Source organism: Mizuhopecten yessoensis, unplaced genomic scaffold (genome assembly GCF_002113885.1).
Source record: "Mizuhopecten yessoensis strain PY_sf001 unplaced genomic scaffold, ASM211388v2 scaffold716243, whole genome shotgun sequence".
In the NCBI taxonomy this organism is placed as follows: domain Eukaryota; kingdom Metazoa; phylum Mollusca; class Bivalvia; order Pectinida; family Pectinidae; genus Mizuhopecten; species Mizuhopecten yessoensis.
The window spans coordinates 63,743-81,848 of NW_018480019.1; the positions used below are offsets into that span (position 1 = coordinate 63,743).

The window sequence follows — 18,106 nt, forward strand, 5'->3', positions numbered from 1 at the left end:
AGCAGCAGATCAACTTTTGTTTCCTGAATGTCCAACAAGCTGAATTCACAGAATGGAAGAATTATCGATTCTGCAGATGGTCAGGTTTCGTTGACTGACGAAATTATGCAGTGGGCTACAGCAGACCTACTCTTTCCTCGAACCAGTGGGTGTAGTTTTGTCTCCGTATGTTAACATTACGTGTATACTGTGGACAATACCTGTGTGGTGTTTTTTTCAGGAAAACACCATATAAGCTAAATCATCAACTATGCAGACAGTACAGCTATACCGAAACAGGCCAGAAAAGAATCATGCATTAAAACAACAACTGAAAACTGCTGGTTTCATTATAGCAAATTTATTTTTCTTTCACTTTCAAGATGAAAATGAGTTTGATGCCGACATAAATGTTTTCACTCTCAGGATATGTTCATTATATTACGATCTTACTACTTTGTCGGTAAATTGTGCCGGTGAAATTTGATGAGTTGTATTTAACCTAGCCCTAATGACCTTTGCAGCACCATCCACTAAGGAGTGGAATGGTAAATATATTGCCCGTTCTCTCGACTGCCTGCAGTATAAGAGTGCAACACTAATTGATTGACTAAGAACACAGAAGATTTCAATTCTGTTTGTGTTTAAAACAAACTTAGCCTTTGATATGAAATGCTGTTTTGATGCAAAATAGAAATGCTCTTGTTTAAGCACACCGATGTATTTTTCTAATTCTTAATTACTCAAAAACGTCAGCAAATATTTCCTGCTTCATTTTCCTCGCATCTGAACCCATTCCGTTTAATTGTGTTGCAATCGCCTGCATTGTAACACCTTGCTCGATCATGTATGGATGATCTTTTTCCTTTCTTTTATATTCATCATCAAAGACAAAATTCGGATATCCGTGTATGAGCATGAGGCTACAGACGGGCTCCCCATCGGAACCCATTTCAATTCCCGGTGATCCAGAAGCCCCATGCTGAACCCAGCAGTCAAATAAAACTTTTCTTTCGTCTAGGATTTTTTCATACGCCGATTTTTTACCTTTTTTGCGTCCCCATTTTTTCATCTTCTCTAGCCGTCTTTTCCCTTGATCACTCTTGGGATCAAAGATGTGAACCTTGGGATCTAGCTGCATAGGTTTCCGATCGGGGTGACCGAGTAGAGCGAAGGTCTGCTCAGGGTATACGGGCTTGAAACGCGTTATGGCTTTTGGATAGCTAGATTCTTCGTTATTATCCTTATTTCGTAATTGTAAAATGGCGAAATCCATTTCTTTGTCATGGGAAAAACGTTGTTCTTTGAAATAAAACTTTCGAGTTTTTCGAACTTTCGTTGAGTTATCGGCCTCGAGATAGTTGAACGTGATGAATACGTTGTCTGTTCCAAGTTTCGACAGGTCTGGTTTGTCGTTCTTGTGAGTCTCTAAATTGGAAAAGGGGAAATAAATAATAAAATGAAATAACTGTTTTATATTTTACAATGATACAACAAGTTATGAAAACTTATATCAAATACTCCAGCTGGCCCGGACTGCAGCAAGCAGTTTCATGTCCTATCGGGGAACCAAACCCCAGCCGTCTTTGTGAAAGGCAAGTGCGCTATCTACTGCGCCACCCGACCACCCTAACGAGAAGAACAAGATGACACTTTTTATGTTCTATTGTCTGGAATAGGGAAAACGTATTATATACCGTGATTAGATCGGGAAGGGAAGGCGTTGTTTCTGAAATGTAGTAGATACATGAGTGTTGTGTACAATAGAGCATCTTAAGAAGTATATTTATTACCACCAGTATGTTAACTGTAATAGCTTGTTTATATACGTTAAAATTAACAAGAGGCCCAATGGGCCTGAATCGCCCACCTGGTATTAATCTCACATTTGTTATCTTAAAAGTGGACTAAAATACAGCTACAGGCAGAATATCAGTGTTTGATTCATAAGAACCTATTAAAAGATTTAAACATATGACTCCTGTGACCTTGAATGTCGAACATGGACATTAGGCTGAACAGAGTTTATACCCTTCCTACCAAGCATGCGTTTGGCAAAATATCATTACCCTGGACCTTTTGGTTATACAGAAAAAAATCTTTCAACGAATTAAACATATAATGACCACTGTGACCTTGAATATGGGCGAAGATAATTCCTTTGGACAAACTTGGTAACCCTTCATCTGAGCAAATTACTGACCAAATATCATTATCCTAGGACTCTTGGTTATTAAGAAAAAGTTGTTTTAAGATTTTAAACATATATGATCCCTGTGATCTTGAATATGAGTTAAGGTCATTTATCACAGCATGCTACTGGCAACATATAATAATCCTAGGCCTTTTGGTTATCCAGGAGAAGTTGTATAAAGTTTATAAACATATTTGACCCGCAACCTTGAATATGAATACAGGTCATTCATTTGCACAAACTTGGTAGCCCTTCATCCTAGCATGTTACTGGCCAAATATCATTATCCTAGGCTTCTTGGTTATTCAGAAGAAGTTGTTTAAATGTTTCAAACTTATTTGACCATTGTTACCTTGAATATTTGTCAAGGTCATTTATTTTAACAAACTTGGAAGCCTTTCATATCAGCATGCTACTTGCCAAATATCATAACCCTAGGCCTCTTGGTTATTCAAAAGAAGTTGTTTAAAGGTTTTAAACATATTTGACTCCTGTGACTTTGAATATAAATAAAGGTCATTCATTTGAACAAACTTGGTAGCCCTTCATCCTAGCATGTTACAGGCCAAATATCATTATCCTAGGCTTCTTGCTTATTCAGAAGAAGTTGTTTAAAGATTGTATAAGACAATTGACTCATGTGACCTTGAAAATGGATAAAGGTAATTCATTTTAACAAACTTGGTAGCTCTTTATCCAAGCATACTACTGGCCAAATATCATCACCCTGGGCATTTTGGTTATTCGGAAGAAGTTGTTGAAAGTTTTTAACAAATTTGATTTCTGTGACCGTGAAAATAGGTGAAGGTCATTTATTTGAACAAACTTGGTAGCCCTTCATCCAAGCATGCTACTGGCCAAATATCATCACTCTGAGCCTCTTGGTAATTCAGAAGAAGAAGTTTGAAGCAAAAAGTTGACGACGGACGACGGACGCCGCACCATGGCATGAAGGGCTAAGTGAGCTAATAAATAGGTAAATGTATTTTTTTTAAACCATATAAATATAAGCCCAGCAGATTTTTAAGTAAAATGATATTTTTTAATTGTATAAACAGTTATAAACGTCACGTGCCAATCACCAAAATAAGCTTTTAGAGCGAAATAAAACCATGACCGCTGCTATTTTGTTAAGATTTTAAAGTCTACCTATGTTGGTATAGTGTACAAATTATGAAGTACAAGTTTTATGTGAGCTTTAATTTTTCAGTGTAAGCGTTGTGCGTGTTTTCTTTACGGACTATAAAGTGTATGTATATCTCGAAAACATGTGAAAAAACTAACAGCAAAAATCGTCAGATTTTACTTCCGTCCCTTGTTTCATGTTAACATGGCCATGATCACAGGATTGTTCTCTCAACAAAAAATTAAATCTTATTATTTCTAGCATATGGTGGTTAAATGCCTCAAAAAGTATATTTTCGATTAAGCATTTTTGTAAATTGGAATAAATAGTGTTTACAATATTGTTTCATGAACAATAAAATACTTACTTGTTATGTCCTCTACCACATGGTAGGCTGTCATTATCATGTCCTCTCCCACTCTAAACCCTGTGCCACTAAAGACTGGGCCCTGGATAAATCCGACAGCATTCATCGCTGTTTGCCAAGTATGAACTATGCTTGCATTGTGCGTGTCATCGTGTTCTTTTCTTAAATTCCCCGCATTCTCTGTAAGTATAAATCATGTTTGCAGCTTTACATCATTTGCATATGGACATGATAGAATAACATATTTAAATATCTAGGGCTGTATCACAATCTGAATATTTCCACTCCTTTATTAAACAAAAATCGAGCAGGATGCACAGAAGTAAATTCATTCGAAGGTAATTGCTATATTGTTCGAGTGTTGCAGACACATTACGAAAACAACAGTGACCAATACTAAGAAATAACGGGATTTGATTTGTTATAAATTATTAAAAAAAAATCTTTATTCTTAATCATATACCGGCGCTCACCTTTTCTTCGATTCGATTCGCTTCCGTCGGCTTCACTTCCAGACGATGTGGGGTTTTCATATTCGGTTTCAGAATCAGAATCGCGGCTTATGTTGCGTTTTTCTAATAATGAATAAACAAAAGTTTTTGTTTCGTTTTATCGTAAAAACAGTCTTCTAGACACAATGAGACGGATACAAAGTGTTTGCCACACGTCAGAAAGATATAATAATACAAATCTTAAATTTACAAAGTAGATGCCAAAGTTATTATTTTTATCAATAATAGTCAGTGTATTTTAATGAATATCTAACAACTGATACATTTTAGATATTAAAACTAGATTGACTTTCGTTAATGATAAAGTAATGACAAATTTCGAAATAATCGATACATGGAACCAAATTGATACGCACCGTTCTTTCGTTTTGATTTGCGAACTTGAGTTTCGGAATCAGAGTCAGGGCTGTGTTGTCGCTTCCCTAAATAATAGATTTGCATAAGGGTTGCATGAAATGTAATTAAACGAAGCATCAGGAGCCGCAAAGTTGATGTCATGTTTGCAAACGTCATAAAGATATCAAAATGAAAATAAAACTTAAATGTAACTGCAGGTCAATTATTTTTTTCAATAATAGTCAGTGGAATTAAAAACAAATCTTACAATATATTTTTATTGGAAACAAAATTATGTTGCATTTGGTTAATGATAAACTGATGACGAAATATTCGATACATGGGAAAAATATATATTAATCTTTCCTTTCTTTCGAGTTGCATTTTTTGGTTTCAGATTCAGTTGCTGTTGCTAGAACCCAAAGGAAAGATTTACATTTTAAAAATTTATAATAAAGGAAGGTCATAACAATATTGGCTTTCTGGACATATTCCATGAATTGCGTTACCTCAAGAGCGAGGTCATCCGGGTCTTATCTGTTGTCTTACAAGTTAATAAACCGAACATAATTAGTGCAAACAAAGATATCTTCATGTTCCATTGGTGCCGCTATGTTGGATTAGCAGTTGTTGCCGTATAAAAATTTTAATACGGGGAGGCCTTTCATATGCTGGATTAGCAGTTGTTGCCGTATACACATTTTATTACGGGGAGGCCTTTCAAATGCACGTTATTAATAATATCTACAACATACAAGTTCTATGGAGAATAAGGCAAATGTAAAAAAAAAAAAAAATTGGAATTTCAAAATACATAAATAAATATTTAACAGAACTGTTAACAGAGGCAAGAAATTGTATAGGAAACTCTACATTCCAACGAATATGCTAATAGAACCTCCCCTCCCCCATCCTAACCCAAACCCCACCACCACCAAAAACCGCTATATATATATATAATTAAAAATGTTTATGTGTTTGTCGTTTTTTCAAATACCAAGAGTTTACATGTTCAAATATATTTTATTAATTAATTATGATCCTATTAAATATATATATAAATTATTAGTTAACCGAAACCCTAACCCGCCAACGCAAACATACCTTCCTGTTTACCCTTGCAGGTCGGAGATCGATAAAAGAATACACCAGCTGTTACTCACTGCATGTATCGTAAGAGGCGATTACTGTGTGAACCCCTGCATATTTGGGGATTTGGTTATGTGTTTTCCACTTGTTGCAGTATTTGAAATCTTTGTATTTCTTTCTACGTCTAACGATCTTTTATTTCATAACGCTTTGCTTTGGAACACCTCCATTTTGGCTTAATGATGAACGTTCGCCCAGGTGAGGAAAGCAATGGGTTCTGTCCCAAGCCAGGACATACCAAAGTCCTTAAAAATGGTCTTTGTTATTCCCTGCTTAACGTTCAACATTTAGGAAAATGACAACAACTGGTCCAATCGTTGTCAGTATAATGTGACCGGGCGGAATGCTGTGCCGGGTGCATTCGACATGGTATTTTAGTAAGACATTACTATAAAGTCCGTATCACAAGGAGACAATAACACAAACATACCCTGTCTCCAGAACACAAAAATACATGCACGCATACAAAATACACATGGAGGCACGTCCTTAAATGACCTTAGTTTTTCAGGAGTATGAACAACATAAATCCAAAACAAACCATCCAGTTTGTTGAAATATGAATTATTTTGTTGATGACATATGATATGAACGTAATCCTTTTGAAATTCATAAGGCAATATTTCATTCTGATTTTAATACTAGTGAAGTTGTGGTATAGGTGGTGTTAAATTATTATTGTTACTCAGACGTTTAGACCTGAAAGTAGAAATAGAGTTATGGTCTTAGTAAAGATAACTATATTTGTTATTATACAACTTTTAGTTAAACATAAAAAATCAGATCTGGCATTTAAATGTCATTTATCTGTAAATGACAAAAATGTTTTATGATTAGGATAAGAAAGACTTATTGGGGTATAAAACGGTTGTTGTCTTTTTCTTCTGGATTTCAGGGTTTTCATTTATTGTGTTTTCTAAACATATTAAAAGCTGTTTTGCAACATGTAATACAATGCTTTTTGTTCTGTGGTGGTATGTGTTAATCCTTTTTGTAAGCAGTGCATACATACCTTTTGTTTTAGAGGCCTCTGCTATACTTTTTGTGAAGCGTTTAATTATGTTTCCAGCCGCAACGTCTTCGTCATCAAAAATGGCGTAAATCTTATCGTACTTCCCGTACGTAATTTTATTGCCATTGCTCTTTATCAATTCAATGAACAGATCAGTCATGCTTTCAACTTGTCCTAGGACAGCATTGGAGAGGAGATCTAGCATTCCCACCTGGCTCCGCATTTCAGACCATGCTTTTCCAGGAACCGAAAATAATTTTCCTAGTTCCTTAACCATCTCTTTGTGCAATTGTAGAACCTCTGGAGGTGGTTTGTCTTTCGCTGCCATATCGTTAAATGGTGACTACAAGTAAATGAGAGAGAAAAAATAAGATCCACACACATAATTAACTAATAAAATATATGAGCCGAATCACGTATACGTGCTTTTCATGTCATAATATGGAAATATAACAATCAATATAATTCTCCTCTTGAACACAACAGCAATTACATACATTATGTATCTATATATTTTATATACATTCCACATCGGTACAAATCTCAAAATACTCTAATTCTAAACGAGCACGGGAAAACCCAATTCTATAATAAGCCTTGACGGATATTTTCCATGTAAGTTAAGTTCCATTGTACCTATGTCCGAGTGTTACTGAAAATACATTTAATGTAACGGCTACGTTGATAGAGACAATATGATATTTCAATCTGAATTGGCCAAGTAATTATCATCAGACATATCAACATATAAATAAGTAAGGACACTAGAAATTACCTGCATAAATTGATCTTCGTATCCCTTTGTTGTTCGGATATCACATATTAATATATAGTTAGATACATTTCTATATAATTTGCTATTACGATAGATGAACATGCATCATATGTTTCATTTTCAATTAATATAGTCCTGAATGAAATCTTCTTTAACTTAATACACGTGCGTATATGTAGAAGAATGTGCTATCGTTTATGTACACAATGTAGATCACGGTTAGATAAGCTCTTAGTTACAATACCATAGCCAAACGTTTTCCTTGACTTAACTAGGTGTACAGCAATGGCATAAAACTATACACGGTTGAACCGTTTACTTCATATATATACACTATAACAGTCGTATAGGCTGCAATCATTTGACAACGGACTATTACTGTTATTACTTTAAATGTACACCATACAATTTATTATCAACAAATAGTCTTCGTCCAAATATCCCCAATACCACGTACCCAAGTATGTGTAGACGGATAAGGTATCGTAGTTGTATACAATCTAAACTACACCACAGTCAAACATTGTTTACCCAAATGAAAAGCAATGAGCCTTTACACGGTTGAACCGTATATTCTATATAGACCTAAAACGTAGTAGTACATACCTGGATACCTGTTTCAAACTACAGCTGTCTGTCGTTGTTTCCGATAAACGTTTAAGTAAAATGATTTCCACGAATCAACATTATACTCGCATTGCTATAAATAGATAGATGACGTATATTTCGGAGAACGTCCCGTTGTTTGGTGAGTAACCTCTTAATATACCCTGACTGACCTTATAACGATATGAAAACATAATGATACCAAGGTCAAACCTGTGTCCTGGTCTTCATATTGTTTGAAAAAAGATGTTTCCATATTTATATACATGTAGTACAAAATAGGAAATTTACCTCACCATCACTCACTAACGTAATTTAAACTGCATGCACTTGTAACACGTATGTCATTTCCTGTTTGTAGTTAATAACTAGGTCGTGTAAATATATCAATGTGACAGGCGTAATGTATGAAAATACATTAAATGTAACGGCTACCTTGATAGAGACAATATGATATTTCAACAGATCCGGATTGGCCAAGTAATTATCATCAGACACATCAACATGTAAATAATTAGGGACAAAAGAAAATACCTACATCAATTTATATCGTATTCCTGTGTTTTTCGTATATCACATATTAATACATCGTTAAATACATTTCTATATATTTTGCTATTGCGATAGATGTATATGCATCATCTGTTTCATTTTTAACTTACATAGTCCCTAATCAAATCTTCTTTAACTTAATACACGTACGTATATGTAGAGGAATGTGCTATCGTATATGTAAACAATGTAGATCACGGTTAGATAAGCTCCTAATTACAACACCATAGCCAAACGTTTTCCTCAAAGCAATGACATAAAACTTTACAAGGTTGAACCGTTTACTTTATATATATATACTTTAAAAGAATTATAGGCTCCAATCATTTAACAACTGACTAACACTATTATTACTTTAAATGTACACCATAAAATTTATTATCAACAAATAGTCTTTGTCCAAATATCCCCAATACCACGTACCCAGATAATATGAGTAGACGGATAAGGTATCGTATTTGTATACAATCTAAACTACACCACGGTCAAACATTTTTACCCAAATGAAAAGCAATGACATTAGCCTTTACATGGTTGAACCGTATATTCTATATAGACCTAAAACGTAGTAGTACATACCCGGATACCTGTTTCAAACTACAGCTGTCTGTCGTTGTTTCCGATAAACTTTTAAGTAAAATGATTTCACGAATCAACATTATTCCCGCATTGCTATAAATAGATAGATGACGTATATTTCGGAGAACGTCCCGTTGTCCCATGAGTAACCTATTAAGATACCCTGACTGACCGTATACCGATATGAAAACATAATGATACCAAGGTCAAACCTGTGTCCTGGTCTTCATATGGATTGAAAAAGGATGTTCCCATATTTCTATTGTACAAAATGGAAAATTGACCTCACCATCACTCACTGACCTAAGTTAAACTGCATGCACTTGTGACACGTATGTCATTTCCTGTTTTGTACTTAGTAACTAGGTCGTGTAAACATATCAATGTAACAGGCGTTATCATAAACACAATAAATACCTTACACCGTTATCGACCGACTGGTTGTATGTTATCAGTGTTCACGTTAGTCATCCGATCAGAAAAACTGTCCATCAATAACTATTGTCTCCAATATTCAAATATATCTCATTTCAAATCCCTCTTTGATTATAGGCGATCAGCAATGCATATCGTGTACTTATATATTTTTTTTATTAAAAGCCAATCACATATTAACGCCATCATTTACATAAAAAAATGACCACAAAGAAATACCCATGATGCATCCGTTGTAGCACGGACTTAGATAACAATCTAATTCCGTGGTTGTAGCAAAGACCCGTAGCATTTCAAACTTTGGGAAGTAAACATTCTTTGAGCATCTTAATTATGCTGACATTTTACCTATTATTTGGGCTCACTTCTGTGTAATAGACAAGGAGCTATATAATATAGATTATGTTAAATCGCTCAGACTGGAATCTAACGACTTTAGTACACACTGTTTAAAATGAGGTCTGCAGACGGAATGTTTATCTCCGCGGCGTGGCATCGTTGCTTATTTTAGGTTTTACTTTCACATTCTCATTCACAAATAGGAAAAACATGACCTCATGTGTCGTTTGTATTTATCCGAAAATTTCTACATCAAAGATTTTTACCTTGGTCTGCTACACCCGTCCTTTGTGATCTGCTCTCAGCGTACGTCCTGTGTGATCAGCTCCAGACATCCCTTACTGACGACCTGTGTTGTCGGTATTCCGTCTTTTCGTATTGCAGAGTTATCTTCTCTTCTGAACAGGTATTGATTGTTACGTCATTTGTTTGTGAGAGTAACGTCATCAATTTTTGAGAAAACGACATAATTTTATCACACAAACCAATGACGTAACAATCAATACCTGCTCACAAGAGAAGATAACTCTGCAATAGGCAGACGGAATATGCCTAATTATTGGTCCTGGTTATTATGAGTGCTATAAATAGTTATGTGAGGTAAACAGGGAATTCATTTGTCCCATAAAGTGACCTACTATAATGAAACTCGAGTTGACAGATTATAGTTATTATTATAGCTCATTAAACATTTTGCAGTTTATTTGAACAGGTTGACATTCATTGCCGGTATACAGGCCATGTGCAACGATGACGGATCGTGTTTCTTGTAGCAGACCACAACGTTGTTCGGTGTCGTTTTTATGAAAATGTAAGGTCGTTCTGTACAGTTTGGATTGCAAATAGTATCTAGCAAGTTGACGAAGACTCCAAGATGTAAAATATTTTTATCATCCCAGCATTTGAATAATATATATTGCAATTAAAATTGTTTGTCGATTTCATGAAATGACTACATTATTTTTTATACTTTTTTTGTCAAGAATCTTGATTCTGCATATATTTTGAAAGCTCCACCGGAAGACCAGTGCACTGTCCGAAGCATTGAGAACCATGCACATGCTTTAGTTTTGTGAATTATTACTACGTAAGGAGCAAGATTTTGTATACCGATTGAATTTCCAAATTGTTGATCCAAGAGATTAATTTCATTAGCCAATGCAGCTAAGATACCAGTATTACCGTTTCGCCTTTGAATTTTTTTTCTCTTTCAATACCTTGTCTTCTTTCGTTCCCCCAGTCTGTTCTGAAGACGAGAGACTGCAATTAAAACTCCTTTCTTAAAAAACTTTGATTATGGTCGATGCTTTCTTTTGAGCTTTATGTATACTCTTTTGTTAAGCCCAGGTTTTCTTGTTACTCAAAACGTGACGAGTCATCGTTAACCCTTTTTCATTATCCTTTTCTTGCAACAAGTGCTAGAGTTTTCCAGTACCGTTAAACGTAGCCGGGTGATTTGGTCTGTCAACTATTCTCTAAACATTACTTACATGTATTTTATCCAGTGACAACATAACGAATATCACTCTATAAAAGGATGCAGTGTATGTTATTAACTTTTCTGACAGTTTCTCCTGTCGTTTTAACCGTATACTGTAAATACACTTAGTGAAATACTGCCATAATAGCAATGCATACCCGAAGACCTTTTTCAAACATTAGCTATTTTGACAATTTGCTTTCGATAAACTTGAATGTAAACTTCATTTTCTTCCCACGAATCAATATACTACCTACATAAATAGATAAACGACGTATACTTATAAAAGAACGTTTTGTCCGTTGTCCCGTATATAACCTACTCCAACGATCTCGACTAACAGTAGTATATCGACATGAATGCAGCAACAATACCATATCAAATTGTCCCGGTCTTTACAACGATGCAGAAGGGATCGACCATCCCCATACTTACGCAGTATAAAAGTAGATACCTCGCCTCAACATTACTCATTTCCGGAATTGAACCCCCACTCATTTGAATATGACACCAAAAGACAGTAGTTACATAGACCACATTACATGTAGCATTTCAAACATTTATGTGTATCACTCTTGCAGCATTTTACAAGGTTGCTGATCTTGACCTATTTTGGTGAATATCCAGAGTGAAGTAAAGTTTTGGAGCAACACATTTAAGGAATGATAGGTCTCTCGAATCAGTATGAAGGGAGGTTACATGCACTGATAGGTCTCTCGAACCAGTATGAAGGGAGGTTACACATTTGAATATGACACCAAAAGACAGTAGTTACATAGACCACATTACATGTAGCATTTCAAACATTTATGTGTATTACTCTTGCAGCATTTTACAAGGTTGCTGATCTTGACCTATTTTGGTGAATATCCAGAGTGAAGTAAAGTTTTGGAGCAACACATTTAAGGAATGATAGGTCTCGAACCAGTATGAAGGGAGGTTACATGCACCGATACGTCTCTCGAACCAGTATGAAGGGAGATTACATGCGCTGATATGTCTCTCGAACCAGTATGAAGGGAGATTACATGCACTGATATGTCTCTCGAACCAGTATGAAGGGAGATTACATGCACTGATATGTCTCTCGAACCAGTATGAAGGGAGGTTACATGGACTGATAGGTCTCTCGAACCAGTATGAAGGGAGGTTACATGCACTGATACGTCTCTCGAACCAGTATGAAGGGAGATTACATGCACTGATATGTCTCTCGAACCAGTATGAAGGGAGATTACATGCACTGATAGGTCTCTCGAACCAGTATGAAGGGAGGTTACATGCACTGTTAAAGAACGAGGTCTGCAGGCGGGACTGGCTGTCGATCAGTGATAGTATATATTTAATATGTTTGTTTTTACATATACACCTCAAAAACAAAAACAAATGATCTGGTAGATCATATTTCAATTTACGTGCCTTGATCAATTCCAAACGCCGATCCATTTTGGGCTGACCAGTACACCCGTCCTGTGAGGTATTGGTTTCGTTACGTGTACCTATTTATGTTCCTGGTTGCTTCTCACAAATACGCTGTATATAATAAAAGGATCTCCTGTATGTATGAAAAGTGTATTGGTGTAATATTCCTGATACATGCAAGTTATATTTCACTCAGAAACATAATGGTTATTTATAAAAACAAAAAACACAAGAATAATCGGGTATGAATAATTCGTATTAAGAGCTAATTCAACACACAACATTGTTAGTGTAGGTAGCCCAGTCCATAAGCCTTCCGTATGCTTGTATATTACAAGGTAGTCTAGGGTCGTATTGAATGTTCTGTATAGCACAGCTCTGACGTCTCGCAGGTTACACATGCAACGTGATATGGCTTTCGGTGTGCGACCTTGATACATTTCTTGTCAGTTGTAAATTTTTAATCTGAATAACTGTGTCAAGAGAGGTTAGAAGTACACTCTTCATCAAAATCCTCTAATGTTTATTGACTTTGACTGTCTTGTGTTCACATAATGTGACCTAAAACTAGGACATATATCAAATTAGAAGCGATACGAAATCAGACCATCTCAGTTATAATTAAAATTTCGAAAATGAAAAATATCAATGCATCGTGGATTGCAAACAGTTTTAGGTAATGCAGAATCCCCTTTTAAACTGTCCTATCCGTCAACCTGTGTAAAAACTAACAACCACACATATGAATACTATATTTGACAGTTAAGTCAAGGAGAACATCTGCGCCATCACTACAATTTGAATATTCCTGAGATATATTATATTTTCAATTAATCAACTGCCCTAATATAATTCATATCTGACAATGTTTATATCCGGTTCTATTTATTCTTATCTGGTGTCATATACGTCAATTTCGTCACTTAGTGCAATCAGTGACGATATTATGGACAGAATTAGTTCAGATTATCAAGATTTCATAAAAATAAAACTGAGCCATGTGATATCAATGATCAAATTAGCAAATTTAGAATTGTTTGCTGCATGAGGAATATGTTCCATCATTTACAGCGATTTCCTAGCTCATTAACTGTTCCGAAAAGGTTCAGCTAGAATAAGTAAACCGAAAATTCCGTTTTGTTCAAACCAATAAGCGGCGCGAAGCGGCACTTTGTCCACGTGGTTCTTGTGCTTCCTCATGCATGAAAGCCTTCTGAGAAATTAAGACCGCATACTGTCTACAAAAATATAAGGCTAAATTCCTATGATATATGTATTTATTACATTTTACCAGTGAAACATCATGAGTTATCCGTTTGATAAAATCTTTTAAATGTGACTGTTTTTTTTTCTCCATTTTTGCGACGTACATTATAGTACTCACATAACAACACTATTGATATCTTTTTGTTTGGAAATATCATAGCAGTAACGGCGAAATTACATTGAGAACCCGATTCAAAATGGCACTTTGCATTGTTGTCAAGCGTGACGTCATTAATACATGACGTCAAATATTACGCTACAAATTCCCACACTTTTCTGATGAACATGAAGTAATATTTGCGTTGCGTTACTTTAAAAGTTTTGATAAAAGGAAAAAGTAATGTTTTTTTCTGCTGTTTTGAACAATTATGTAATACCCACCAGAAAACTAGCCTTATGACTCAGAGAGGCACACTATTGTGCGCAACAAGAGGTCATCATAAAGTACAATATAACAATGATATGGTTGACCGTAAAGCACTCATCGTACTCTACTAGAGTACAATAATATAGTGGAAACGATTACACTCCTCATACAATGATAAACACACTATTACACTCCTCATACAATGATAAACACACTATTACACTGTTCATACGTAATATCATACCTTGTTATAATAGACAATATAACCCACTGCTCATACAATGACACTCATCATACACTGTGATATACATTATTACACTCATTTTACAATACTATTACGATTGTATAATACATAGCATTACATTCACCCATACTGTGCGTTTGCATCCATCTCACAGTACAATCCTACAATAATATTATTACAATATTACACATGTATTACTCGCACTCCATGATACATGTATTATAGATAGTATACCACACCATACAGTGCAATCATACCATGGCATAATAGTCACCATCATACTCACCATACCATATAATATTACAAAGGTATAATATACAGTGTTACACTCCCATCATACAATACTGTAATAGACAGATATAAATACCTCCAATCAGGCACATAACAAACAAACCATGATAAACAAGCTGTAAACACACTCATTATACATGTACAATATAATTATGTTAGGTTTAACGAGATGATCAGTAATATATATATATGTATACAAAAGTTTACAGTTTGATGTGTGAAATTCACATATTAATTTTTAATTGTCTTTCTATTAATTGTATGAACAGCGATATATTTGATAATATTCTAACATTGCATATTGATATTAATACTTTCATTTTATGAACAGATGGATTAGAGGTATACTAAACAGGTAATTATTTTCTGCGGATTTGACTTACATAAGCATTTGAACATAAAAACAAATAATGATACTCGCTTCCAACTCCAGTAAAACAAAGCGGACAGATTTTGTCTTCACGTGGTGTTCTAGTGCATCGCCCAGCCTCTATTGGCAGAGATATTTTGCTGGTTCTGAACGTACAGATAGTTATTCTATCTTTTTGTTTGACCATAGTTAAGTATTTTTCAAACTGAAATTTATGTTTAAATATTGCATATGTTTGACCCCGGGAAGAAGTTTCAATATCAGTATACCATTGTTGTATAAATTGGTCATACAGAATAGTTTTAAAACTAACTCTTAGGTAATTTTTATTCATAGTGCAAGTTTTTTGTTGTAACCATACGTAACTTAGTCCCGAGCAATTGAATAGATTCTTGATATATGAATCCATTTAAAATCAGCGAAATCATTTTCATGTAAATTCAGCATAGGCTTGCACATTATACTAGACAATTTATTTTCTCCTGTAATTAGTTTATACCAAAACATTATCATTCTAGATTTAATTTCAATATTCAGAGGGTACCTACCCGTTTCACCATATACCATTATATTTGCTGTGGAGCTACGTATGTTTAAAATTCTTTTACAAAACTGTACATGTAATTTCTCAATCATATTGGTATTTTCAAACCCCCAAATATCTGAGGAGTACAAAAGGATTGGGGCTATTAATACATCAAATAATTTTAATTGTAGGTCAATTGGTAATTTTTTTATTTTATTTTTTTATATAATGCATACATTGCTTTTTGAGCCTGTTCAACAAGGTTTTTTCTTGCTTTACAGAAACTGCCATTATAATGAAACAGCAGCTCCTCACCAAAAAGGGTAAAACGAATATTTTGTGCATTACTTTTTCTTTTTTCAAAGATAACAACTTTAGTTTTATTGAGATTAACTTTAAGTTTCCAAATCGTACAGTAAGTTTCAAATTCACGGAAAACATTCTGTAGACCTTTAGCTGTTTCTGACATAACAACTGTGTCATCTGCATATAGCAGAATAAATATTTTAACAAATATACCCATGCGTTCTTGAAAATAAATTATCAATATACTGGAGTTGGTCAACATTACTTTACTCAACATTACTCAGCATGGAGCATTGACGTTTCCTTATACGCCTGTCCAGCTCATCCCACAGATGCTCAATGGGAGACATGTCGGGGCTATATGGGGGCCATTCCAGAGGCTGAACGTTGTTTGCTGTGAGAAAATCACGACTGACTCTGGCAACATGCGGTCGAGCATTGTCTTGCTGGAAAATTAGGTTATGACGTCTGAGAAGTGGAAAGACATGTGGTTGGAGGATCTGGTCTCTGTATCGAACGGCATTGAGGTTTTGATCAAGGACCACTAAGGGGGATTTTACTCCATGGGAGATGCCTCCCCAAACCATTACAGAAGCCCCACCGAATCTATCACGTTCAACCACGCATGCGTCGGCGAAACGCTCACCGCGTCTGCGATATACCCTTTTTCTTCCGTCTGAGCGATACAGACAAAATCTAGACTCGTCGGTGAACATCACACGCCTCCATCGACGCATCCCAAACCTATTCGGGCCATGTCTGCGCATCCAGTCAAGACGCACTTGCCGCCTCCGTGGTGTCAGAGGTAGCCCGACATAAGGTCGGCGCGCAATGATTCTCTCGGCACGCAAGCGGTTCCTGGCAGTTTGAGGACTAATGGGTCTACCATGAGTACCTAAGGTATGCAACGCAGTTTCTACAGCCGTCTCGAATCGCCCTGTCTTGTCGTGCGGTCGTTACACGCGGACGACCGCTCCTGGGACGATCGGAAACTAACCCAGTAGCACGGAAACGTGTACAGAGACGGTTAATTGTACACGGGCCAACACCAAACTGCCGTGCGACATTTTGAAAAACTGTTTCAAACTTAAAAGTCAAGTTCTCCTTGGCCGATTGAACTGAAACTTAATAGAAATGATCGACTCATGGTCCTGACAAAGTGTTGTTATCTTTTGGGTCGATCAGATTTCCAACATGGCCACCATGGCCGCTATTTTGAAAAACTATTTCAAACTTTAAGTCAAGTTCTACTGGGCCGATTGAACTGAAACTTGGTAGGAATGATCAACTCATGGTTTTGACAAAGTGTTGTTAATTTTCAGGTCGATCAGAAATCCAATTTGGCTGCCACGGCCACTATTTTAAAAATAACTATTGCAAACTTAAAAACAAGTTCTAATAGGCCGATTTAGCTGAAACTCGGTCTAGGAATGATCAGCTCATGGTCCTGACAAGTTTAAAGTGTTGTTATTTTTCGGGTCGATCAGAAATCCAATTTGGCTGCCACGGCCACTATTTTGAAAATAACTATTGCAAACTTAAAAACAAGTTATAATAGGCCGATTTAACTGAAACTCGGTCTAGGAATGATCAGTTCATGGTCCTGAAAAACTTAAGTTAACGTTATACTTACAGAAATGTAACTCTTTTTTACCCAAATTGGTACATATTTTCAGCAACAAAAATAAATACTGTAGGACTCAGGTGACCGTTAAGGCCCATGGGCCTCTTGTTTAAGTTCTAAGAAATTCCGGGGGCGGGGTTAAAATCTACAAGAAGCTCGAGCTCTAGCTAGATATCTGGTACAATTAAAAGTCAATTTGACTAGTATTTTTAGCGTGTAATTTGAGCTTAAAATTTGTCCATTTTATTA

At 35.6% G+C, this 18,106-nt stretch overlaps 1 protein-coding gene across 6 annotated transcripts; it reads right to left on the bottom strand.

The window, feature by feature from the left end:
• Positions 1-324: 324 nt before the first annotated feature.
• LOC110442285 lies at positions 325-10,336 on the bottom strand. Of its 6 annotated transcripts, none has more exons than XM_021485807.1 (6): positions 10,228-10,336; positions 6,676-7,018; positions 4,535-4,600; positions 4,140-4,241; positions 3,667-3,846; positions 325-1,407 (listed from the first exon to the last, which is right to left on the bottom strand). In XM_021485807.1, the coding sequence occupies exons 2-6, from the start codon at positions 7,001-7,003 to the stop codon at positions 719-721; spliced, it is 1,365 nt and encodes a 454-aa protein (XP_021341482.1). In that variant the 5' UTR covers positions 7,004-7,018; positions 10,228-10,336; the 3' UTR covers positions 325-718. The 6 variants fall into 6 exon arrangements, with proteins under 6 accessions (XP_021341482.1, XP_021341485.1, XP_021341480.1 ...); XM_021485810.1 differs by lacking the exon at positions 10,228-10,336 and adding an exon at positions 9,605-9,653; XM_021485805.1 differs by lacking the exon at positions 10,228-10,336 and adding an exon at positions 9,400-9,454.
• Between the last annotated feature and the right edge of the window lie 7,770 nt (positions 10,337-18,106).